The sequence below is a fragment of the Fulmarus glacialis genome, unplaced genomic scaffold (assembly GCF_000690835.1).
Source record: "Fulmarus glacialis isolate BGI_N327 unplaced genomic scaffold, ASM69083v1 Scaffold42931, whole genome shotgun sequence".
NCBI classification, from domain to species: Eukaryota; Metazoa; Chordata; class Aves; order Procellariiformes; family Procellariidae; genus Fulmarus; species Fulmarus glacialis.
In genome coordinates, this window is record NW_009192930.1 from 2025 (window position 1) to 13935 (window position 11911).

The window sequence follows — 11911 nt, forward strand, 5'->3', positions numbered from 1 at the left end:
AACATATTGATAGTGGTCCCATTATCAACTCTTTAAAAAGGGTGTTGCATAAACCCTTTTCAATTAAAATTTAGGCCCTCTAAAGCTTTATAAATATGCTAATCCTGTGTTTACAAAATGTGCAAGATAAAATGGTTTGGAGATGCTTTGCCTAGTAAAGGAAGCAGGTTGCTAATAGTGGGTATTGGCTTCAATGCTTATTCATAAAAGGGTGAAAGGGGTGAATGTTAGGACGTGAAGGTGTATCACGGTGAGTGCTCTGTCACTTCTCTTCCTTCCTTTGAAAGCCAAAGTCCCAAATGAATCATGGTTTGTGAGCGGGAATATAGTAACCAAAAATAACACAAAACTGAATGTTTAAGATAATGGGTGCAAGTTGGAAAATGTCTGAAAGCGATAGATACTTGGTGGACAAAGGACTTCTGTAGGCTTTTCAGACTAACAGACTAAGGTACTAAAAGCCCTCACACTGGGTATCAGAAGCTAACTATCCTCCTGTTCGCTCATTTCATAAAACTTCAACACCAGTGATGGCTGTGAAATGTCTTCCAGTTAAAAAGCTGCTTAAGCAAGATGGGAATTGTGCCCTGTGTGGTCGGGATGCGAGCAATGAGAAGGAAAGCTTTCCCTGTATCTCGTTCCGAGAGCTGTTCTGTAGTCTGTACTGAAGCAGTGAGATACATCTTTTAACATGCTTGCTTCCTCGGTAGTGACGTTTTTCATGTGACCCCTCTCGTTTTTCAGATGAGTGATTTTGGGATCAGGAACATGGATCAAGTAGCTCCTGTGTCTAACATGTACAGAGGAATGCTTAAAGTGAGTACTCTTGAGCTGTCACCTTTTAAACCCAACTGGGGCATCTCCCAGCTAATGCATTAATTGTGTTCGTATTAACGCTAGCACAGGAATTGTATAACCATGCCAAGGTGAACATAGATATTCAGGTTTTAATTGCTTGCTTGTAACCTCTAATCTTCTTCTAGAGTATTCCCACTGAGTTCAGAAGAGATGTGAAAAGCAGAACTGAAATAAGATGATGTAAATCTTGCACCCCCAACCCTTTCCCCCCAGGACGCTCCCTCCCTCCATCCCCCAAATCCTAAGAATTTGAAAATAAGAGAGGAGCTGAGCTCAAATTCCGTTGGAGTTGGTGGAACTTTTGCCTAAGTAAGGGTTACAGGATTGGCAGTAGGGGTGGTCTTTATATCTTTAACTTGATGAGACTGGCAGAGGCTGTTCTGATATGGCTGATTAGGTCTGATTCAATCGAGGGCATTGTATGACAAAAAAAGTAGGTTATTCACTTACTACATGCAACTACGTGAAATGGAAGTCCATTGTAAGAAATCAAAGGTACTTATAAAGTATATTTTATCTTTAGATAGACTGTATCTGTTATCTTGTTTTGAAAGGAGCTTACAAACCAAGGACAAATGAGAAGCAGACTGTAAAAGCTCCGTCTTTAAGGGCTTCCCTCCTCCCCATTCATGCAAGTTGCTTTTTGATCCCAGTATCAATTTTTTACACAGCATTGATTAACGTAAACCAAATAAAGGTTAGGAGGACACTTTCTGCTCTCGTTAACTTTGAGGAATGTCCGTGTTTTGAAGAATCAGTTAGTGAGACTCTGGTATGCTAACTTCTCTGATGTTTTATGTCCCCTCTTAGCTTTCTCTCCGGCCCACAACAACAACAAAATCCACAAGAGATCCCCCAACTTAACAGCTGTATGCTCTGTAACACAGTGGTTGTTCTAAGCAGTTACTCAGTATTCAGTTGTCATATAATGAAGTCAAAATAGAGACCTGTATTCTACTGTTTTGTAGCTGTTCACACTTCTTTTTATTTTGTTCTGTAATAATTACTCTTACATATGTTGAAAAAACAAATAAAATGGTTGCATAACTGATAGGGCAAGCATTTATTCCACATTGGCTTTTTCCCCTTTTACTACTACTAAATCAAGAAGCTGCTTAAACATTAATTTTCTCCTTTTTGAAATATGAAACTAGCACAGTATAGATTTTACTCATTCACATGCCACAGCATTTTTTCCAGTGACTCAGGATAAGGGTCAGCTATTTACACAAAACGCAGGAGTTTCCAGATTGTGTTGAAAGAACTTGCCCTTTCTTTTAGGTACTAGCGATGAGTCAGTGCTTTTATCTAGTAATGTATAAAGAATCTTTTACTAGCAGATTTGGCAATTGTTATTAACTTGTTTCATTCAGATGTGAGCCTTTTCACGGCTTGGCTTTGACTCTAGTTGTGGGAGGTACCTGAACCAACCCCACACAATTTGTCTCCACTGGCCGGTGCTCAGTGGAGATTTCTGAACCCAGTTAACCGAGGCATGATATTGTTTACTTTACCAGGTTTCTCTTCTGTGGAGTGTATGCTTTCATAACGTATGTATTAGGATGCATTGCAGCTTTTTGTAGAATACAACTAAAAAATAATGGTTCCTTGTTTCTTACTAGGGTTAATATAATTTGGGGAGATTGGGGAGGGGGATGACACAGAGCACATAAAAGGCACCTGGTGCAAAAAGACTCCAAGCCACTTGAAACTTTGTGGTGACATAAAAAGGGAAGTTAGGGAATGTGAGGAAATACTAAAACTCATTTGCTATTTCAGAAACGTGGTTCAGGTTGCTTTTGCATCGCATGTGAATACTGCCCTGAAAAATCTTTGCCTTGTCCTCAGCTAAATCCTCTACCTTGGCATAAGCTGGCAGACCAGTGGATGCCTAAAACAAATAAGCATTTGCAAGCTGCCTTTGTCTCCAGCTCCCTGAACTGCAATAGCTGCCATGAGCAAGCTGTAGCTTTCCAGAGCAGTGTTCTATCCTCAGGTCCTTTTAAAAATCTCAGTGGCAACTTTTATCCATCCGTGCCTTTAGATATTACAGATACGGTTTCCTTGTGACTAACAGGCAAGTTGCATAAGTTGTTTTTAAAGTTATTTCCTTCTCTGTTAACATTCCCTCTGCCCCTCGAAGACTAATGTGGCTGGGGGGGATCTAGTAATAGTAAAAGTACTAGTATTTCTAGCGTACACAACTGACACAAGTCAAGTTTGAAAGAAGTTAGGTTTTCAAAATACAACAGTATTTATTGTATGTTGCCAATGTATCAGTAGAATCCACTTTTATCTGGAACATTTTTATCAGTCCTGTTTATTCCTTTCTGTATAATGAAACTGGCAGTGTTTCACCGAGCATCTGAGCGCTTGGAAGACTGCAAAATACGGTAGCTGGCAAATCCAGTAACTCAGAAGTATAAAAGTCACAGCAAAGGAGTAACATCTTTCCTCAAGTCCTGTAAAGCTGGCTGTGTAGCTTCAAGTGATGTGGTTCAGATTAGATTTTTCTTTTTTAAAAAAGAAAAAAAAAGCTGCATAAATCTACTGTAGGTCTTGCACTGGCAGTTGTTTTTCCATAGTTTACTGGTTCTGCCTCTGCCATCAAGTACTCATCAAGTGGATAGTCAATTTAAAGGGTTAAGGAAATAAGGATTTCTTTAAAATACACCTGGAAATAGATATGTCTATCTGTCTATACACACACACGTGCATTCTCTATTGTTAGAAGCCTCAATTACAGGAAAACTAAGAATATCCTTGCCTGGCTTTACTGAAACCTGAAGAACCTGCCACCCACCTAGCACTGTGGTCTGAATGTTAGTTGTTTTGTATTCGCGTACAAGAAGCTGTGTTGTCATTGTGTTTATATTTCAAAAGCACAAGTTAGCTGATTCAAGATAGTGGTTGTGCATGATCTCCAAATCTAGGAAACCTAACCCAGCCACTTCCTAGCAATGAAGTTGACAGTGCTCTAGCAAAATGCTCACATTGTTTTTTATTTATTCTGTTGCTTTGTAGCGTCAGCCAGCATTCGACACCTTTGATAGCTCAAACTCTCTCTTTGCTGGATATTTTTTCTCACTAAATGAAGATCAAACGCTTCAAGAAGTGCCAACAGGATTTGATTCTACATCTTATGGTAACTCTTCACTTTGTTCCTTAGTCCAGTCAGCAGATCAGAAAGAAATTTATGGGGTCTAACTAACATTTCATGGCTATACTCTTACAAGTGCAACCAACATGGATTTCCCTAAAAAGAAGTGTTTTAGTACACAGGCTTCTGTGTACATGCTTGATTTTATCCATGTGAGTTTTTCTGTGGATAGTTGTTGTTCTCTGTACTGAAAAGGAATGGGAAGTGGGATTCAGTAGCCTAGTAGACTGGCTGTCTGTGGAAGAAGCAGAGCTAAGAGAGTTTAAACATTTAAAAAAAAAAAAAGTTTTATGTGTATGTAAACTTGCAACATCTCAACCATAATTAAGATGCAAGTATTCTGCAAGCTCCTTTCTTGACCCTCTGGTGTTAAATCCCAGTATGTTTTATTCTGTACCTTAAAAAACAGGGGTGGGGATGTTTACAGATCTTTTCTTTTTTTTCTTTTTTTTTTTTGTGTGTAGGACAGTACCTGCCAAGAGTTCTCTACAGATCCTTGCCTAAAATCTCTGATAAAACAGGGAGTTTTGTCCAAAATGTAGATATTTTACCTGATGCTGCCTTTATCTCCCCTTAGGGAAGGGAAAAAAACTCCTCAAACCTCTGAAAACCACCAGTCCTTTGTTCTAATGTGATTCTAATCAGTCACCCGCTTCGGTCCGCAAAGCAAGTCCTAGCAGATATTGAGGATGGGTGTGGTAAAAACAGAAGTTAAGCACAGGCTGGTAATGAGCTCCGCTTGCTGGGTCAAGTGGAGCCTGTAGATAGTCTAGGAGAACAAGAAGAGCCGCACAGCTTCATGAACTGACTTGGTGTCTGCCAAGTTCATCACCTTTATATACCCTGCCACCGTTACACGCCTCTAACACAGCAGAGCTCCTTGAAATGCAACCTGTGTGTGAGTTCTCAGAGGCTCTGAAATGTTCAGGGTTGCAGTAGCGAGTTGGTTAAGTGGTCTTCAAATTACCCCTATCTTAATGACACCAATCAGAAACAAAATATCTGTGAAAGGTTTCCTAATCTGAAACGTCTAGGCAGTGTGGTTGGCTTTCTTCAACTTAAAAGCTCTTTCAGAGTAAGATGAGGCATCTTCTGGTGAAAATTGCCCAATAAGAAAGGCTGAGTGGAAGCCAAATTTGTCCTTAAAATCTACTTGCAAATTTAAAAATCAGTTAAAAAGATTAGTAATTTATACTAGCATAGGATGATGCTGACTTCACATTTTGTTGCATTATTTAGGCACTGGGTACCAGCTTGTTACCAGTCACGCTTGTTTGGTTCAGATGATAGAATAATCTATTGCACCATGTACTTGAGTGCTTGAGGGATGCATGGGAAGGTCTGAAATACAGTCCTTTGGAAAGCAGTCTTAAATAGCGCAAGCTGGTTCTTCACAGCTTTTCAGTTACTTAGCTCTCAAACTAAATGAAGACTGTCTGGAGTTAGAAGGAAGTCTGAGGTCAAACTATAGGTGACAAAATAGCAATAATCAGTCTCGTATTTCTTTTAAAAAAAAAAAAGTAATAGCAAAATTTCCCTGCAACAAAGGCACTTCATGTAACTCCTAAGAGTAAATGAGGATCTATATCATAGAAAGCTGCAAAGCTTTAATCGAGCGTGGTGCAATTTTATCAAACCAGTAGCACAGAGATTTTAGTGTTGATATATTAAGTCAAATACTTAATGTATCAGAAAATGGATCTACGCTGTTTGTTTCTGTTTTTAAAATACCTAGTTTCTGGCATCCTTTTCTTATTCTTCAAACAGTGCAGCAAAAACCTGTCACTCCTTTCACTGGCCTAAAAGTTAATGTATCTTCTTTTTCCCCTCCACCCCTTTTCTTTCTTGTAGAGTCGAACAACTGTGAATTGCCTCTGTTAACCCCGTGCAGTAAGGCTGTGATGAGTCAGGCCTTGAAAGATACTTTCAGTGGTTTCACAAAGGAACAGTGTCGGCTGGGTATCCCAAATAGTAAGTGTTTTCTATTTATAAGCTCTTTTTTTTTTTAATGCTAAGGAGGAGGCTGAATAGCGGCTCTTTCAAAAGAGAAAGAATGATGTCAGTAGGAAATACAAGAATGGATCCTATGTGAATCTGGCACAGCTTGACTTGGAAAGACCAGACTTGCTGGTATTAAAAATGGGTGCATGGAGAGCTCATGCTTTGGCAGCATAAGAGAGAATCAAGTAAGCTGAGGACATCTCTGATTACAAGTGAATGCAGAAGGGAAATAGAGGACTGGTGGTTTTTGTTTGTGTTTTTTTTTTTTAAATTCAAGAATACATTCATTCTGAATTCATTCAGAACTAAGTAACTTGGGTAAACACATTTTTTCATTCGCTGCCTTCTAATGAAGATTATTTGACAAAGGTCAGGAATTATCTCTGAATGCTGGATACTTTCTGTCTTGCAGATCCCTGGCTGTGGACTGAACAGCAAGTTTGCCAGTGGCTTTCCTGGGCTACCAATGAGTTTAGCTTGGCAAACGTGAACTTCCATCAGTTTCTTATGAGTGGCCAAGACTTGTGTAACCTGGGCAAGGAGCGTTTCCTAGAACTGGCACCTGACTATGTGGGTGATATTCTGTGGGAACACCTGGAACAGATGATAAAAGGTAGTTACAGAGCCAGAAAGAGCTTTTGTTTTAAGGCTCTTTTAACAGAAACAGAAATGGAACTCTTTCAGCACTTGTTTCACTATGAAGGGCTTTTATTACATATGAAAACTCAAAATGAACTTTAAAACTTGGTTGATAAAAGCATAATCAGAACTGTTAATACATCCTTGGTACACAAAGCACAGATGAAGGTATCTGCAGAAATCATTCTGTGTTCGGGCTGAGTACCTATCGCTGTCAGGTTTTATTTGGAATAATCATTCAAATAAATGAGATTAAGATAAGGCTACTGTAATACCCCATTTAAAAAAAATTAACTAGGAATTCGACAAAATTTGTTCACTACTTATTACCAGTTTTCGGATTTGTTCCTTTAATGTAGTGTTTTGAGGTAATTCAGTGAATGAATGTAAAGAAGTCAAAGACACTTAGAGTGTCTTAGGTGAACACTAATGGTGTTGCTAAAACCCTACATGCAGTGCCCTGTGAGTTCCATTGGATTTGGAGTGTAACATTCAATAGTTGCATACATTAAGGACTTGGACCTTAAAACACACTGCAGTTATCGTTGTTTCTAAATTTTATGTTAAAATTCAATTGGTGTGATGGTTTTCAAGCCTATTGGAAGTTGGTTAGGTTTTTTGGTGTGGTTTTTTTCAAGAGAGAGAATGCAATGCAGTGCGTTAGTAAAATTTATGTGAATGATGACCCCAAAATACTCAAGAGAGTCAGAAGCTTTTCATGGCATATAGGTCAGGTCTTTAAAACTATAAAACCAAATTTTCTATTTTTTCCCTCCTCTCCCCAGACAGCCAAGAGAAAACGCAGGATCAATATGTGGAGAACTCTCATCTCACCTCAGTTCCTCACTGGGTCAATAATAATTCCTTAAGTAAGTATTTTAAGAAATCTGACATTTTACATCTCTCGGTTTATTCTAAGCATGTCACAGATCGCAGCTTAAAAACAAAAAAGGCACCAGAATAGTTACTGTGCTTGAGGAGAACACTTGACTTCAATTGCTACAGCCTTCTTTCCTAGTATTGTTTAATTGTCATCTAATTCATATCGGAAATCTTTTGAAGAGCAAAGGCTTTGAGAAAATCAAATTTCCTCTTGGTATGCCAAAGCCTACATCTGTGGAGCAGAATGACCACTCCCACCTCTAGCAAACCGGGTCAAAAACTAGCATCACTGGGGAGCAGCAAGAGTTATGTTTAGGCCTTTTTGAAGACTGTGGGAGCGTAATAGAGCTTTTGAAAGTGTGTGGGACGCAGTGCTAGCTCCCTCAGATTGTTTGATGGGTGTTGTATTTCATTCTACTGCAGTCAGAATCTCCAGCTCAACCTTATTACACCATGTAATGATCAGGGCCTTACTCAAAACCACTTAAGCTTCTCCAGCTTTTTCTGTAGCCCTGTAGTTTCTTTGAAGAACAAACAATAGACGTGTTTGTGGTTGGCAAGTTATAGAAGGAGATTTACAGAATCTGATTTGTAGCCCATTAGATGGGGATCTTCTCACTGACTTCAGTAGCCTTTCCAGTAGGTCTGTAGCGTCTATCACTCTTAGTCAGATTTTCATGGGAAAATTACTTCTTGGTGGCACAACTGTAGTGAGGTGCTAGAGGTGTATTAGTCTGTTTAAGGGTCTGCAGGGAAAATCATCTAATTAATTCTTTTATTTCTTTCTTCAGCTGTTAATGTAGATCAGAACTCCTATGGTATGCAAATGCCTGGATACCCTAAAGCCCTCAGTTATCCCAAACCCAGTCTCCTGGCTGACGTCTGTCAGACTTCCACAGGACCGAATCTCCTCAATCCAGAGCAAGAGTTTTCATTGTTCCCTAAAACCCAAGCAGATGCTGTTGGTGTGAACTACTGTGCAGTAAATCAAGATTTCCCCAGAAGCAATCTGAACTTGCTGATAGATAATTCTGGTGAGTCATTATCTGCATGATAACCATGGGTTCAAGGCCATATTCTGTATGTCTTTTCCTCCTTTGCGTAATTTCTATATACAAGCTAGACTGAGGGGGAGAAAAAAAAAAAACAAACCACTTTTCTCTTTTTCATTTTTTTGTTTTATAAAGGTAAGCTTAGAGAACACGAATCTAGTGACAGTGGAGCAGAAAGTTACGAAAGCTCAGATTCGATGCTACAGTCCTGGAACAGCCAGTCGTCATTAGTGGATTTACAGCGTGTGCCGTCCTATGAGAGTTTCGAAGATGACTGTAGCCAGTCCTTGTGTCTGAGCAAACCTACAATGTCTTTCAAAGACTACATTCAAGAACGAAGTGATCCTGTAGAGCAAGGGAAACCAGTTATACCGGCAGCAATTCTAGCTGGCTTTACTGGTAAGTAGTGAAGCAAAATGGTCGCTCCTCTTCTTATGTAACATCAATATTCTCTATAAACGTGTACCACAGTGACAAAGTTCTGTAGTTTTAAGGTATGCCTTACAACTTAGTCATAGACCACTACTCATTGAGAGTTTCAATTTTAAGTGTTACAAAAGAATGTCTCATAGAACTATCCATCTAAAGCAAGAACAGGCAGGTACGTCAGAACATGTAAAAATCAAATGCACTTTTTGATCTGTTTGAAAAAGAGGGAAACTTGGACAAAATCTCCCGCACTTGGGAGTTTCTGCAGGTGTTGGCTTGCCTGTTAAGACCTTGTTCCTGTCATCCTTGCTGAAATCGTTTTTTCCTCTAGAATGTTTGCCAAGCCAAGGACTGCAGGACAAGCCCTGGAACTTGAAACAGCTGGTGGGAGGTGGGAGCGAGGGCTAAGGGATCCATATGAAAGGGAAAGATATAGCTTGTGTCAAATCCTGTGTTTCCATGAAAAAGGTGACTTGTTTTAATTTTGACGTTTTTTAACATGTTTAGGAGCAGATTTGTGTTATAGAGAAAAACCTTAGGTTTCTTTCTGATATTAAAAAAAAAAGGTAAATCAGGGTAATTACAAGATCTATCCTGTGATACAAGTATGGTCACATACATTGGTTGTGGTAAGAGCTTGCAGAATTATTTATTGTGGTTTCTCCCCACCCCCTCTCTCTCAACAGGCAGTGGACCTATACAGCTATGGCAATTCCTTCTGGAGTTACTGACTGACAAGTCCTGTCAGTCATTCATTAGTTGGACTGGAGATGGATGGGAGTTTAAACTTGCTGACCCAGATGAGGTATGTGGCTAATTGAACAAAAAGATTTAGGGTCTGATCTGCCATCTGTGGGCCTAGTCTTGAATATAAAGCATTTACGCGATCAGACACTTGCTGAAATCTCTTCACCTGCAAATGCTTTATTGTGCAGTCAGGATTGCTGTGGGATGTTCCCCCCTCTCCTGCCAGCCAGGGATATCAGCATTTGCGTGTAGTTAGGAGAACACGTTGTATAGCTTGAAACTTAAAGGTAGTATACAAAGTTAGTTCTTTTGACAGTGTAATACTGTAGATTAGCTCACTGGATGCAGTTGAATCAACTGGGATTGCACGAAGGCATGGGGAAAATGCACTCTGCGTATCGCCTTTCTTTTAGATACACAGCAAATATGGTAGTGCTGCTTTTGAAATATTTTGGGAACTTAGAGCTTTAGTGATTAAAAATGAATAGAATGCATTTCATTTTCTGATACTGTTATCAGTAGGAAAGTTATTGTTTTAAGAGATGTGATATGAAGTCAACTGAAGCCTTTATTAAAAACAAAAAAAAAAAAAGGGAGGGGGGGAATCATTAACTCCAAGGAATTTCATACCATTCAACTTCCAGTTAAAGAGCTGTCCCATGCTGCTCAATAGCAAATTAACAGTTAAATGGTGTCTTCTTGAGAGAGGAGACTGTATTTCCCGTAAAGTTGATCTCCTTTAAAAGTGTTTTGGCCCATCCACTACAAATAGGTATCCTTTTCACTGATATTTGCTATCAGCTACTTTCTCCTGAAGCTGTTGCTGATAATTGGAGCATGTTCAGTTGCGGGGTCAGTCACCAACTCTTCTCTTATCTGAGTTTGGGACATCCAAAGTAAATAAAATGCTCTGACTGAGAAAGGGTTGTAATAACCGTGTTTATCAGCCACCGACCAGAAGAACATGACTTGAATAAACCCTTTGCATTCTGCTTTCTCTTTGGACTGGCAGGTGGCACGGAGGTGGGGAAGGAGGAAAAACAAGCCGAAAATGAACTATGAGAAGCTCAGCCGAGGCCTACGCTACTATTACGACAAGAACATCATCCACAAGACTTCAGGGAAACGCTACGTGTATCGCTTCGTGTGCGACCTGCAGAACCTGCTGGGGTACACGGCGGAGGAGCTGCACGCGATGCTGGGGGTGCAGCCCGACACGGAGGACTGAGCCCGAGGATGTGATGCTGCCGGGGCGAAGATCACGTGTTGGGACTGCGTCTGGGAACCGTCTGCAGTCAGTTCTTCTGGCTGTTCAGATGGGTGCAACTGTTGGGAAATAAGGACCTTAACCGATTTTGTAACCAGGGGGAGCTGGAAGGAAGTGGCCTTATTTCATCAGTGGCTTCGGGTGTTGCCATGTCAGGCACTTGAGCAGCATGGAAGTCAGCACAGACCCTAGGTCGGTCGTGAAGACATGGAAATGCTCTCGGGTTAAGCATTTCGACTACCTGTACTGCCGTATAAAGTGTTTTGGCTACTTACACTGCCACATAATAATGGGTTGGCTTTAAAACCAAAGGTTGGATGAGAAACCAGTGATGCAGCAGAACTATTGCTCAGATATTTTAAAATACCATCGTCCTTGCTTATATCTTACATCATGCAATTTATTTAAAAAACAAAACAAAACAAAAAAGAAACTAATTTATTTTAAATGAGCAGTAAGGAGAATCAATATTAGTTTTGTTCTAAAGCATGTTTTATTATTATTATTACTACTCCAGAAATGTGCTGCATAGGTACATAAACACTCTGTGTCCAAAACCAGATGTAGCAACCGTTAACAAAAAAAAGACCCTTTAAAGAAGGGAAGAAAAATCATACCATTTCAATATTCAGTTTGTATATATTCTGTGATTCTTTTTAAAACTCTGTAATGTTCCTATTTAACAGATACTGTATAGTGTAAATTAAACTAATTGTATGTGTGTTTTGAAATAGGACGAATGTAAACTTATCAAATGGTTTTTTCATGTTTGTCTAGGATATACAACCTTCTGCAAATATTTAATTGGCCTGAGAGACAACATAAGTGCTCAGTATGCATGCATATGGTATGCCTATGATATGAAATGGGGGGGGG

The 11911-nt window shown here is 39.6% G+C and overlaps 1 protein-coding gene across 1 annotated transcript; it reads left to right on the plus strand.

Moving 5' to 3' along the window:
- Positions 1–741: 741 nt before the first annotated feature.
- ETS2 (v-ets avian erythroblastosis virus E26 oncogene homolog 2) lies at positions 742–11221 on the plus strand. The gene is made up of 9 exons (XM_009587253.1): positions 742–816; positions 3883–4003; positions 5870–5989; positions 6432–6632; positions 7444–7527; positions 8332–8574; positions 8728–8991; positions 9708–9826; positions 10781–11221. Exons 1-9 carry the CDS (start codon positions 745–747, stop codon positions 10994–10996), a joined length of 1440 nt encoding a protein of 479 aa, XP_009585548.1. The 5' UTR covers positions 742–744; the 3' UTR covers positions 10997–11221.
- The last annotated feature ends 690 nt before the right edge of the window (positions 11222–11911 follow it).

Excerpts from the sequence above, each read along its gene's own strand:
- ETS2 (XM_009587253.1), top strand. The coding sequence starts at position 745 with ATGAGTGATTTTGGGATCAGGAACATGGATCAAGTAGCTCCTGTGTCT. Across the intron at positions 4,004-5,869 it reads ATTTGATTCTACATCTTATG|AGTCGAACAACTGTGAATTG; the intron begins GTAACTCTTCAC and ends TCTTTCTTGTAG. Across the intron at positions 7,528-8,331 it reads GGTCAATAATAATTCCTTAA|CTGTTAATGTAGATCAGAAC; the intron begins GTAAGTATTTTA and ends TTCTTTCTTCAG.